At 38.4% G+C, this 13,652-nt stretch overlaps 2 protein-coding genes and 1 long non-coding RNA gene across 6 annotated transcripts; 2 read left to right on the top strand and 1 right to left on the bottom strand.

The window, feature by feature from the left end:
- Window positions 1-1,601: 1,601 nt before the first annotated feature.
- Window positions 1,602-9,313, top strand: LOC116919437. 3 transcript variants are annotated; one of them, XM_045170472.1, is made up of 18 exons: window positions 1,602-1,647; window positions 2,544-2,638; window positions 2,717-2,836; window positions 2,889-3,047; window positions 3,115-3,226; window positions 3,401-3,547; window positions 3,676-3,768; window positions 3,837-4,447; window positions 4,625-5,248; window positions 5,307-5,910; window positions 5,973-6,253; window positions 6,315-7,101; window positions 7,155-7,328; window positions 7,386-7,818; window positions 7,905-8,055; window positions 8,163-8,377; window positions 8,459-8,662; window positions 8,746-9,313. In XM_045170472.1, the coding sequence occupies exons 2-18, from the start codon at window positions 2,558-2,560 to the stop codon at window positions 9,083-9,085; spliced, it is 5,136 nt and encodes a 1,711-aa protein (XP_045026407.1). In that variant the 5' UTR covers window positions 1,602-1,647; window positions 2,544-2,557; the 3' UTR covers window positions 9,086-9,313. The 3 variants fall into 3 exon arrangements, with proteins under 3 accessions (XP_045026407.1, XP_045026406.1, XP_032781319.2); XM_045170471.1 differs by having other exon boundaries at window positions 3,837-5,248; window positions 5,988-6,253; XM_032925428.2 differs by having other exon boundaries at window positions 3,837-5,248.
- On the bottom strand, window positions 2,886-3,438 carry LOC116919449. The gene is made up of 3 exons (XR_004391896.2): window positions 3,307-3,438; window positions 3,146-3,232; window positions 2,886-3,027 (listed from the first exon to the last, which is right to left on the bottom strand). It is a non-coding gene; the product is annotated as an uncharacterized LOC116919449 (long non-coding RNA).
- A 148-nt stretch (window positions 9,314-9,461) lies between the features above and the next one.
- Window positions 9,462-13,601, top strand: LOC116919441. 2 transcript variants are annotated; one of them, XM_045170479.1, is made up of 10 exons: window positions 9,462-11,042; window positions 11,116-11,213; window positions 11,269-11,641; window positions 11,695-11,755; window positions 11,831-12,157; window positions 12,239-12,426; window positions 12,486-12,582; window positions 12,662-12,807; window positions 12,897-13,041; window positions 13,114-13,601. In XM_045170479.1, exons 1-10 carry the CDS (start codon window positions 11,025-11,027, stop codon window positions 13,323-13,325), a joined length of 1,665 nt encoding a protein of 554 aa, XP_045026414.1. In that variant the 5' UTR covers window positions 9,462-11,024; the 3' UTR covers window positions 13,326-13,601. The 2 variants fall into 2 exon arrangements, with proteins under 2 accessions (XP_045026414.1, XP_032781332.2); XM_032925441.2 differs by having other exon boundaries at window positions 12,236-12,426.
- The last annotated feature ends 51 nt before the right edge of the window (window positions 13,602-13,652 follow it).

Raw genomic sequence — 13,652 nt, 5'->3', positions numbered from 1 at the left:
AGTGTTTTAACTTGTACAAAGATAGTGGGAGAGAGAAATGAAAGAACACTGTGAACAAGTTGGAATTTAAGCCAACATGACTGCTTGGTATTTGATGGGTAAGACACGAATAGGGTTAATGATTAAGCTCAGACATGTCGGTAATTTCGACTCGGATTTCTCACACACATCTGGAATACATGGATAGCTCCTCGGCACTCGTCGCGACCATATTTTTATGTTTCCTTTAGCGCTCGGCCCCGCGCCAATCGGGGAGCTTTTTAGTCGATCCGGTGCGGGGATAATCTTAATGGGGGAAGTGATTTCGGTGATCGGTGCGGTGATATCGGTGATCGGTGCCTTCCCCGATTATCAATGAATAGTGATTTAAATTGGCAGTTGCCCTGCGGCCAACAACAAAATGTATCTCTAGTCACGTGATTTTCGTTGGCCTATCAGAACTCTAGGTCACTGGTAAGACTAACCCCCTATGGCTGAAGCGATGCTATCGGTGCAGCACCGTTCTGCACCGAACTTCCCCGATTCATTTTGATCGGGGAAGCTTAGCGGTGTCCCCGATTAGAATGTGATCGGGGCCGAGCCCTAGTTTCCTTCCTCAGCCTTCTCTTTGCAGAAAATTCCAGCTCTAAAATTCCTTTGGGCTGTATGTGGACCTTTGGCAGTATAAGGAAAGCAAGCTGGGCAAAATTCTCTAGGGAGCACTCGACCTTGAATTTTCTACCCCGAGCCGACATATAGGAACAGGATACAGCCGCATCCTGGCGCGAGAGAAGAACAAAGAAAACAAATGACTGTCGGAATGCGTTTAAAAGAATGTATAAAAGCTGCTACCATCACTCATAAACGGTCAGTTGAAAACAGGCAACGTACCTGAAATGTTAGCGTGAAGATTTGATTGTTTTCGTTAGTAAGTATTGAATTTTTTTCTTGGAAAATATGTTGATTTTAAAGTTAGTTAGGTTTTTTTAGCTGCATAACTTAAGTAGTCGTTCGTAATTTCCAAGCGAGTGAAATCTTTATTTACATTTGAAGTCTGTTAAACGGAAGTTCTTCGAAATTATAAATGTTATTTGTCAAATTTCTTACAAAATTCGAGGCAAGAATGATCATTTCATAGCCTGTATGTTCTTAAATATACATATCTCATGTGATGAGATAGTTACAGCGTCACTTTGAAGGTAGTGTGTATTAATCTGATTTCATGGTTCGTTCTTGCACAATTTTTTATCAGAAAGAATTGTTGATATAAATGGAAACGCGAACAATTTAGATTTGATAACGTGGTCTATTCTGTTGTGTTTGTTGCTTCGTATGAGGCGATTGGTACATTGACCAATCCATTTGGTATGTATCGTGAATTAGAACTTCAAAATCGTAAAGGCTTTTGAGTTTGGCTTTTTTTGAGAAAGTGACATGTTTTCAAATTTCTCATGATATTTAACTCCTAACTACGTAATTAGCTCCAATAAAAATATATTATGGTAATTTGTTTTCTCTTTTTATTGTCCTTTAAATAGTATGTACTGAAGTAGATTATTGTGCTATGTAGTAACATTTTATCTATAAAATATATTAGCTGATCAATTTCTTTTATTTACCAGGTTTCCAAATGCCGATAATCGATAATTTATTATCGAAAACGTGAAGGTAAAGTTAACCATCTACTTATATCTGTCTATTTAATGTATGACGACCAATAATAATTGAAATAAAATTGTATGTACATGCGTTGAAAACGAATTGCTGAACAGCTTTCACGTAAATTTAGTTCATTATACATTTATGTGACAGGTGAGTTAAAACGATTAGTTGTATTTTTTTTTTGTACATTAGTCCTACATTCACTGAGCTTAGACGTGAAAAGCAATCCTAAAATACACGGTATTCAGATTGATCACGGTGATCTGAAAAAGGGATATGAATGATAGTATTATTGAAGGCTGATGGTAAGTATAGTAGACGGAAGGAACTCTCCCTTAAATCTGAGGGTAAGTATAGTAAGCAAATTGAAGATTGCTTCATAGGTAAGCAACCTTGGTATTTTTGGTCTGTTGTAAACGAAAATGTGAACTACGGGGATTTCCGTTTTAGGAAAATTCTTGTTTATGTCATAACGTGGATATTAATGAGATGAAATTTTAAAACCATCAGATAGTGAAACCAAGAAAAGAAACTGATGAGAATAAAAGCAATAGTATGTGTGATTATCTAATCCCGTAAAATAAAAAATTTCGGGAAAACAACAAATTTTCAAGGATCAATTTATTTTATTTTACTTTTTTTATCGTTCACGTATACTTTACATCGTTTCTCGAAAACTTTTGCCATCCAAATAGTAGTCTGGGGCATTATGCCCTCGGGCAGAAGTGAGCAATAATTGTTAACCGAAAGGTAAAAAGCCCTCTAGCGGTAGCAGACTACGTTTCGGATTGTTTACTTTGTGATCGTGGGATAGAGTAATGTAATTGTGAAAACTCTTAATCGTAGCATAATATTGAAATTTTGAACTTTCAAAAGCTCAGTTAAGTGGTGTTCTTGAATAGGTAGATATGTCAACATGGACGATTGGTATCTTCAACGCCATGGTTATCCAGATTGCAGATATCATTTAAATATACTCTTAGGCACACGAGAGAAAGTGAGTTCCAACAAACTACCTTAACCTGAATAAAAATTAGTGATAGCATAACTTACAATCGGTTTTTCTCTTCAATAGTTGACAATCGGACGTAAGGCGGGAGGGGCTGTAGACATTGTGTGTAATGGCAAGACAGTGTCTCGAGAACATTGTGTTTTAAAATATGTGGACAACTGTTGGACAATTGAAGACTTGAAGGTATGTAAATCAGCTATTCCATTCTAGTCTCATAACTGAATTTCTTTCATAGAGTTTGAATGGAGTTTACTTGAATAAAAGTAGAATTCCAGCAAATACACCTACTTCCATGCACGAAGGATGTGTTTTAGGAGTTGGAGCAGTTGATTCATCAGAGTTAGACTACTATATTTTTGACCTCTTGAAAAATACTGTAAAAAGTGAAAGTGAGGTATTACTAGTGTTCAATAACATGGTATTGAAATTTAAATATTAACAAAAGGGATTTATAAATGTAGGATGATGATGCTGTTAAAATTTTTGAATTACCTATTCCTGCTGCCACCACTGATACTACTCCATGTGATCCACTGGAAGAAACATCGTCTAAAGCTGGCCCTCTCTCTGAAGGTATTACTATAATGTCCAGAGATAAATCAGGTTGCAATTAAGTGAGCGAAGCCCGAGGGATATCTATTAATCTTGGTTACCTAGTCTTGTTTTGCATAACATAGATATTTTGTGAAGTATGTAACATGTTTGAGACTCTATTCTCACTTTTTTTTTTTTTTTTTTATTATACAGGAAACTCAAATCTTCTTGAAAACCCAGTTGATAGGCAAAATAATAATGTTGTAGTACCAAGTGCATCTGGGGTGGTGGAATCTGTCCAGAGGGGTTCTTCAAACTTTTTATTGGAGGAACCACCTAGAAAACAACCGGTTATTCCAGGTATGAATTCTTTATCTCGCTGTATGAATGATGACATAAGATATGTCTTCAATATTTTTTTACCTAATTTTGTTAGTTAGTTCAATTGATTTTTATCAAGCAAAGATTTATTATAACGTTACTCATAGAAAAGCCAACCCCGGAAGAAGTATTGCCTGCCAAAAATCTACCCGTTGTAACTGAAAAACATTCTACCCATTTAGATTCACCAACACAAGGAGGTATATCCGAATATTATAATATCAACTTGAACTTCCTTTATTGAGCATTTTTCTTTTTGTTTTCCTAGGCCCTGAGAAAGAATTTCTAGTACGCAACCAATACGAAGACAAGGAGACCTCTTCTGCGTTAACAAATTCAAGGCGCCCTTATTTGGACGATGTGAAACTAAAGTTGGATTGTAAAGTAGTTATCGAAGGATTGCCAAAACATTTCACAGTTTCTGGAACCAATGTCACTTGCAACAAAACACGCACGAAAAAGCGTGTGAAAGGCAAAAGGCGTCTGTTATGTATTTCGGACACTGAATCAGAAGGTGAAGAGATACTTGAGAACGGCAATCATCACCCGAAAAATCCCCCTGTGAAAGCTGAGTCAAAAGGAAAACAGTTGAAAAATGTTATCAACCTGGAGGAGCCTACTTCGAGCCTCGATGACTACAGTGACGAGGATGGGGTCATACTATCACCAATACCTTCTACATCTAATGCATCTTCAAATCACTTAGTTACCAAATCAAAATTTGTCGTAGAAAAGCTTTCTAGCGCTATGGAAGCGGAGCAGAAGATGTTTTCTGATGACAGTGACACTAAACGTAGGATGTTGCCTGCTCCATCGATGCGAGTTGAAAATTTTGAAGAGTTCGTGGGAGAATGTGAAATTTTGAAGGTGGACACTGCTAATTTACAACGTGCCCATCATTATCCAGATTCCGATGATGACGTAATTATTTTAAGTTCCGGTGACGAAGAAACGTTTTCTTCCCAAACACGCTTCAAACAAGAGCCTATTGATGTTCCAGATTCTTCTTCTGTTAATCATGATGCCGAAAAACCGTTGTCGATAGATGAAAATGACACGTCAAGTTCGTCAGATGAAGAAGACAATCGATTCTTTCCTGAGCTTTCTCAAGCGTTCTTAAATGAAATCGCACAGGAAGAATCCGACGAGGAACAGACAAATTTGTCCAGAAAAATTAGTGGAAGAGGAACTGATGTGGACAAACTGAATACTTTAGTCAAATCTGGGCGCTTTATCCCAAAAGGCAAAATGACCCTCCCAACAGAACCTCTTACTTTGAATAATCCTCCTAGAGGACGCTTTACCCTTGCAACTGCAGGCACGTCTGCAAGAAGAGAATCAGAAAACCAATCGGAGGCAGAAGAAACTGAAGATCAACGGAAGAAACCAGCCGTATCAAATGTTGTAACACCGCGTACAGCCAAGATAATACCAATCAGACCGCAGGTCTCCCGCAAGAGGAAACAAATAAGTAGTATTGCTTCAGTTCGAGAGAAAATGTGTAAAGATCAGGGTATGGAGAGTTATGTGCGTTGTGTACATGACGCAACAAAGAAGACGGATGATAGGCCATCAACTAGTAGTCTACCAATTCAAGTATCGCGGAAGAAAATCTCGCCACCTAAACCACGTATTGAAGTATCAAAAGCGCCAAAATCATCTACACCAAACCCAGTAAAGGTATTGTTGTTGAAACTATCTTCTTTGTCACTTATATTTTACTGTACGTTTATAATAGGCTAAAGTTACGAAAAAATCCCGGGGAGACATGTTTTTAAAGGACCTTGTCGGTGAAGAGCAAATCTCTAAAGAAGGTGCGAAGAAGGGTCCCACTTCTGCATTATCAGGCTTTTGCATACCAAAACTATCGAAATCAACGGTTGAATCGTCTTCTAATGGTCAAGAAGCATCATCTTCCTCAGGTGCATCGGCACAGAAAAGGAAGCATCCTGATCATGATGAAGATAGATTGAATCAAGCCGAAGCAAATGCTGTCGATGAGTCTACATCCGTCTCATATGCATTCAAGAAGCCTCAAAAACGAGTAGCCCGACGAACTAATAGTTGTGATGATGACGATAGAAATGGTGGATCGTTATCCTCTAAGTTTCCAAACAGACGGCATGACAGACCTAGAGATGAAGCCCTGCCCCTTGGAAGGAACAAAAAGTGGGGTCCTCCTAATGGGATTAAAAACGTGCCCCGAGAAGATGTGGCATCAAGACATGCTGGTAATCGAGAACCTACACCACATTCAGGAGCGCAAGATAATCAACAGAGTAACCACGAAGAAGTTGGATCGTCAGCTCAACACGATGAAACTATTCAACTTCCTATGCCGGGTAAGTTTGGTTTTTCAATTACGTTTCCTGATATGCGATTCCTTAACTGTACTTAACATTAGTTGATGATGTTACAGATTGCGAAAAAAGAATACGATCTCTAAGTCTGTCTGCATCGGAAAATGGTAATCATGGTATTTTAAGATATCATGGCTGGAATAACGTGTCAAAAAGGAGGAAAAAGGTATCGATTGTAGAAGAAAACAATAAAATTTACGAAATTGAGGCACGAGCACCAACTCCACCGCTTCCATCAAGAACACCTTTTCTTCCTATTGATCATACGGCGCTAACACACGATATACTGTACAGAATTTGTTGCTGGAACTATAATTGGATTGCGGTAAAAGATTTTCTCTTTATAAATGTTAACATTCAATCTAATTATGACATTAACTAAACAGCAACAAAAGCTCCAACAACAACAGAAGAATGATGAACCACCTCCGTTGCTGGCGGCAGCAAATAGGGAAAATAGCCAATCTCTACCTGCATTGTCTTTACTTCCAGTAGTGTCAGCCTATGACAGTCTCGAGGCTTACTGCACCATCTTCCAATCACTCATGTTCCATGAGACATGGGCCATTCTTTGCAAAGACATGGAAAGCAGTCCATCAACTCCCATCAGAGTATTAGTTTGTTCCAAACCTAAATCATGCAATGGTTTTGCGATTTTACAATGTGAAGCTTTAGCGGCAACGAGGATAAATGATAAAGATCTCGTAGCCATAACCGTTCCTATCGCACCACAAAAGCCCCCAGCAAAATATTTTTGTGTTGTTGACCAGCTAGTGATCAGGAACTGGCGGAAAGAAGACACTGATCCACGCTTGCTGGAATCATGCAAACGGCCGAGTGACACTTACATGAGAATGTCTTTTGTTCTTTTGGTGAAATTTTCAAACGTTCCCAAGGAACTAGACAAAATCTACACTATCACAAAAATAACGCGCTTAAGCACCGTGCTGAAACAGTTCATTCTAAATGCTGATTTGTCTCGGTCACCGCTGTGCGACGTTATTCTTCATCCAAGTGATTTCTCAGACGCTTTCAAGTTGGATACAGTTGATATTGAAGGAAAGAACGACTTGTTAAATCCAGTTCAGTATAAAGCTGTGGAATCAATTACAAAAACAATAGTTTGCGCATCAGACCGCGAACCCAAAGTTGCTCTTTTACAGGGTCCACCAGGTTAATAATTTCATCGTATTTATTATGGACTCAATTTAAAGTATGACTTACAGGTACCGGTAAATCGCACGTCATCGTCGAATTGATTTCCCGGATGTTATATATACACTACGAGAAGACTAATAAGTATCCACGCATATTGGTTTGTGCCCCGTCAAACAACGCAGTTGATGAAATAGCTGCCCGCCTCATGCGTGTTCGTGATGCAAGAAAAAGCAATTATCATAGTAAGTACTGGAATTTTGAAGTAATAAAAGTAACTGGCTAAGTGTTGTTTTTCGTAGTTGTACGAGTCGGTGTTACAACGTCAATGCACCCAAGCGTTGCAAAAATCTCGTTGGAAGAATTAATAAAGAAACACCAACAAAGAATTATGGAAACAAAGGAATCCCCGGAAAGCTGCAAACTTCGTACGTTGACAGAAGAACGCCGTCTTCTACGGAAAAATAAGACATGCTTAATTGCTTCGATCGATGCCGCTAACAAAAACGGTCAATCTGATGAAGCGCGAATGTATGCAAGAAAGCTAGAGCAATTAGAAGGTCAAATCGAAGGAGTTGACCGGTCTTTACACGAATGCAGGAAGAATCACTTCAACTATTTCAATACTGAAAGAATGCGTTCTGCTTTCAAAAAAGATGTTATTTCGGGGTCTCAAGTAATTTTTTCAACGTTAAACTCCTGTCGCAGCAGAGATATGGAAAACTTGTTCGTCCAGTAATAAGTTCTTTTACTTATAATTCACTATGATTGGAGGGATTTAACTTTTTGTCCTTATTGAATTTTTCCAAATGGTATTTTAGGAATCGAAGGGGGACAGCATTCCTTTGTTGTATAATAGACGAAGCGTCTCAGTGCACAGAACCCGAATCACTTACACCACTTGCATTTGGCATCAGCAAGTTGGTTTTAATTGGGGATCCAGACCAACTACCAGCTACTGTCACATCTCAGGTATGTTCCTAAAAGTATCCAAGCGGGACGTTTTTACCAAAGATAGATTTTTTCGTTTTATTTATAATAAATATATATGAATTTTTCTAATGTTTTCTTTCGAACAGTACGCTGCACGAAATCGGTTTGATCAGTCTCTTTTCAACCGTTTTTATTCGTCGCGATCATCAACTAATTCGGAGGACGAAGAGGGTGTTCTTATGTTGGATACGCAATATCGGATGGCACCATCCATCTGCGAGTGGCCTTCAAAGTATTTTTACGGCGGAAAACTAGTAACAGCTGAAAACCTTCCGAGAACGGGACCTTGTTATGAATACAGGTATATTCTTCTTTAAACACACAACTTACTCTTATCTTATAATTTATTTATTCTTTTGTAATAACAATTTCTTTCTCACAGGGCGTTGAACGTTATTGATGGGCAAGAAATTCTCGAAGATCAAAGTTATAAGAACGAGAGAGAGGCACTGCTGTTGGCTAAAGTTGTACTACTGATATTGAATTCCCCCTCTGCGCGAGGAAAATCTGTTGGTGTCATCACGTTTTATAGGAGTCAGCAGCAATGCATTCTGAAAAAAATCCAAGAAGAGGCCAGCCATTTACAGTAAGTTACTTTCCATATTTAGAATTTGTTATTGCTTTCCAATAGTGAATCTAGAATTATCTACGATTGCCTATGTTACGCAGGTGCGCTAGAGAAATCGAAAGGGTGGAGGTGAACACCGTCGATAGTTTCCAAGGTCGAGAGAAAGATATTGTGATAGTGTCATGCGTTAGGGCGAGGGAACCAAGAAATCTCGCTGGAGATATAGGTTTCGTCAGCTCGTTACAGCGACTAAACGTTGCTTTGACTCGTGCTAAAGAGTCACTTGTAGTTTGCGGCCATTTCCAAACACTACAAATGAATGAAACTTGGAGAGACCTTATTAACAATGCTCAGGGTCGCGAAGTAGCCCATGTCGTCACAAGTGATTATACTTCTGCTAACCTTAGCCCATTAGTCATGCGCCCTGAACACAAGGTGTAATGATCTTTCCGTTTTCGTATCCATGCCCTTCTACAATTGTGTACTACAGAAGTGTCTTTCAACACTTTGATTGTTCATTTCTGCTATCATTTGTGTGTACAGGCCGTTTTTTAGAGAAATTGTTATTATCGTCGCCAGTTTCGTAGCTTAATTTTCATCGTTTTGCTATTTAAACTTCCTACCTTTAATGTGATCTAAAAGATTCAGAAATACAAAATATGTAAAAAGCTCCTTCCCCATAGAGCGCGGCACGCCCCGACAATTTTGCTGCCAGGAAATTTTCCTAGTTTTAAATCCTGTCCTTAATGCGAAGGAACCGAATTTGTGTTCATTAAAGCAAAGCACAAGACACGCCTCTGTACACGACAAGACTACAAGCCGCGCCCGGAAACGAAAAACTTGTCGAGCTTAAGTCGTGCTTTAAAAGAATAAACAACACTTTATTAAGTGTCATAGCGAATAGATAATTTTATTTAGCATTGAATCGCTCTTAACTAAAACTGGCTGCAAAAAAAAATAAAAGGTAGTGCAGTAGCTCTTTCGTTTTTTTATATGATGGTCTAATCATACAATCGTCTGACGATAATTTCTTCATTTCATGCATGGTAGGTTTTTGTATTAGCTCACGTGTTAAATTCCTGTCCAGTAAAGATAATATTATTCTGCATACTAAAAAGTCAGTTTTTTCTTACAACTACGACAGGAATAATGTATAAATTGTTTGAGTCAAGTTATGAAATTTCTTTGCAACCTTGTCAGTTAAATGCATTCTTTGCATACCATAGCAGACGACGTTTATTATTGTTCTTTAATCGACTGCTGTGGGACTTGTCTTTGCGACTATCCTACCTCACGTGAGTAATCTCCCTGTGCATTGTTTATTTGTCATACGATACGCAATAAAAGTATATAACGAGAAAGGTCTTGTAAAGAAACTTTAAAATGTATCTGTGTAGCGCAAATTGTTGGCGAATTGCGATATTGTGCGTAATTTGTACGCCCTTTTTCGTGGTTTTAGCAAATGATTGATTACAATGAAAGCATAGCAAAAACCAACCAGCTTCTTACTGAATTCTAAACGTTACTCTGTTTACGCCCAGCCTGTGGCGCCAAATTTGTGGCTGTGAATTTCTGTTTTGGAGAAAGCGAAACAAGGGATATCTAAATTTTTCGAAAAAAAAAGTTGTTTTTGAATTTTTCGTCTTTGGAAAGCCTAATATTTGCGTAAGGGTCTTGCATTTCACCCGATGTTTAAACGAAGGATATTTTGTTTAAGTTATTACTGAGCACCAATGACAAGTAAGTTTATGTGTATAACGATTAAATGTTAAGTTGTTCTCGTACAGAACATCTGCTATAAAAGAGAAATATGACTACCATTAGGCCTTCGTCTTAGTAATAAGAAAATACTTATTCAAGCATATTCCCGGCATACTTTCTAGTTCAGCCAGACATTTTAATGGCAGCCCAAGTCCAATTGTCTTCAATATGGTAATGCGCGTCAGATGGCCACAAACAATTCTTCCTGTATACTTTTTCTCTTAATTTAATGAGGATAAATAGAACTCGCATTCCCACGGTTCACATTACGTCAGAAAATTGGTATCTCTTTCACTTGATATCGACTACCATCACCACAAATTCTCTGAACAATCAGTACAATTGCGAAAGCTAAATATTCAGTATCGGTAAAAAAAATAAAAATAAAATAACAATACAGGTGTAGGGAGTAAAAAGTTTCATGCTATGCTGTCAAACCGCAGACAAAAGAGCCTATATATGGGAGAGGAGAAATGCGATTGACGAATCAGTCTCTTCCGGCGTCTATTCGACGTGTGCAACTCTTGCGTTATCTCCCGTGTGTTTTAACATTGAAAGTTTTCCTTCCTCATCTTCAATTACATCAGTTATCACATAGAAATTAACCGGTCGCTGAAAAATGGCAGTTATTCAGCTAGTAAGTCTTGAATGCCATTTGTTATTGCATTAGTTTAGTACTATTCTTTTTTACGCAATGTTTGTCATTTTAGCTTCAATTACTGCTCACCCTGCACCTTTTGATGACGATTGTGTCAGCGGGGACGAATGTCAATAGACAATTGGATATTCCCGCCTTTCAATCATTCTTGTAATCACTTTCATGTACTCCAAAATCGGCTATCAATTATTAACGCTTTTTACAGTTCTCAAGCTTCATCGCAACGCTCAAAAGATGACGCAAAAACAAAAGTCATTATCGGACCTGATCTTTTAAGTGAAATTGAATTAAAACCGTCACCGCCTGTTAACTCTGACGTTAAAGTTAATGACACATTTGTAAAGAACGAAAACCTCATTTCGACACGTGATTCTAAATCTGGAGCAGAAAGGAATCATGTAAATGTTCCAAGAAATACAGAATTGAAGAATGTGTCTGGGTATCAGCAAGCATCGTCTGGTTTAATAAACGGAGGATTCTCCCTCTCTTTACCTATCCCATCGACAGTGATAGAGAAGAACGGACAGGATTTTGAATTTAAACCCATGCTCAATAGCAGCTCTCACGGATCCATTCTGGTACTTCTGTTTTTAATTAACGACGCATTGTTGGAACTAATTTTTGTGTTTAGCTTAACAGTGCAAGAGCTAGTGGAACCCTGAACCAATACACCGCTCTTAGCGGAAAATCAGGCCAGTCCTTTCCTCATTATTACCTTTTATTTTAGGTGTCACCAGCTAGTTAACGTACTTTACTTTGCTTTGCAGAACTTATACCACTTCGACCAGACCAACCTATCTCTGTTCAGTCTTCAAATTTTCGTGCATTTTCGTCTTCAAATCATCCGACCGCCTCTTCCGCAATCTTTTCGAGAAAAGCGGCGTCAACCCGCGCATTATCAAACCACAGATACGTTAACACACACATAGTGCCTGCCAAAACAGTTAGTTATAACGACTGGATTCCAATAAGTCAACCGATACCATTACCAGTTACTTCATTGAACTCTCAAACGGTGACTAACAAACCACCTAGTTCAAATGGGCTATTTCAGTCTACAACTAGCAATCCGAGCATTACGACGCTAAAAAGAGGTAAACTAACAAATTTGAATTTCTACTGGTTACATAGCCCTGACTTTAATTTCACGTGCAATTTACCTTTTTAATTAGAAGAAGAATACAAAATTGAAAAAACGGAGAACAAAACGAAGGAAAACGTACAATTTGGAAGTTCACCAGTGGCGGCCTCGAATGGAGACGTTGGCGAGGTGGATAACGACAGCAATCCTAGTTTCTTAAGAGGACTCAGTTTCAAAAAGCCTAGTACCCCTTTGTATGGACAAGTGCTCTACCCACCTCCGGTATAAGCTGTTAGTTTTTTGGTGTGACGATTCTATCTGATCGATACAATTTTACCTAGAAATACGCCCCAGCAAAACGGCCATTAACCAAGTATGTCTCCAAAATAGTTTCAGTACCGCCCAAAAGTGTTAACGAAATCATTGCTGGAGGAGTAGGTAAATTCACCGCGTTTGTTTGTTATTTGTTGGAACGAGTTCGCGGAAAGCAGCTTATTTTCATGTCTTTGCTTAATAGGTGTACAGCCGCCAATTCAACCCGTGTATCAATATAACCCCCCGCCAGGCCAAGGGAAATTTAAACCTCTTGTTAATGTACATCCTACAACTATAAATAGCGGTCACGCGTTGTCGGAAAATAGCCTAAACGGAAATGGTGGTGTTGTAAGCAATCACTTACTAATTCTTTTTTTAAACTTCTCTTCAACTAACCCTCACTTTTCATCGCTCACCTGGTCCTTCGTTCTTTGAAGAAAGAAGTTACCAATGTAGGTTATCCGAATCCATTTCAGCCGATAAAAACCAATAGTAGCCCAGAACTTCCTGTCTTAAGACAGCTCAGCGGTGGAGTCAACGGCAATCCTCCGCACTCGTCTGTTCAGACTGACTTTGAAGATGGTTATGTTGATGATAACTATAAAAATCCAGATTTCTTTTTTAATAACCTTCAATGTTTATTTCCTACCGTAGATGTTGGTACGATCAGCTCGTTCAGCTACTTTCGCAACCTGAATTCTGATATATCTGGGCCCAAGGGTTTCGACAATGCTTTCAGCATTCATGCTGGACGGAACATAGCGAAGGAATTCAATAAAAATATGTTCGATCATACTGGCTTTCCTGGTAATGGCCAAAGTGCAAAAAAGAACAAGGACCATGGGATAGGCGGAGGAAAGTACTAGCTTTTCTGAAAAAGAAAAAAAAAAAGAAAAAAAAAACTTTGAAAAGGTGAAAAGTAAACGGTGAAGTGGTGAGCTTTTCTACGGTAAGAATGAGAAAAAGTTAGACATGAACCCGATTGTCATCTTTTCAGTTAGACATTTATGGCGTTAACTGCTTAGTTACGAGATCCTGTATACGTTAATGATTAAATGGAAAATATGGCTGAGCCATAACAATGAATTCGTAATTTGTCTTTGCATCACGTTGCTGATCAAATATATAGCTTTTGTGCGAGATATTTGGTTGTATAATATTGACAGGTTTTTGACATGTTGAAACAATTTGAT

This window comes from Daphnia magna, linkage group LG3 (genome assembly GCF_020631705.1).
Source record: "Daphnia magna isolate NIES linkage group LG3, ASM2063170v1.1, whole genome shotgun sequence".
NCBI lineage: Eukaryota > Metazoa > Arthropoda > Branchiopoda > Diplostraca > Daphniidae > Daphnia > Daphnia magna.
Note: the sequence above shows the minus strand (reverse complement) of the source record. Positions and strands in the feature narration are given on the sequence as shown.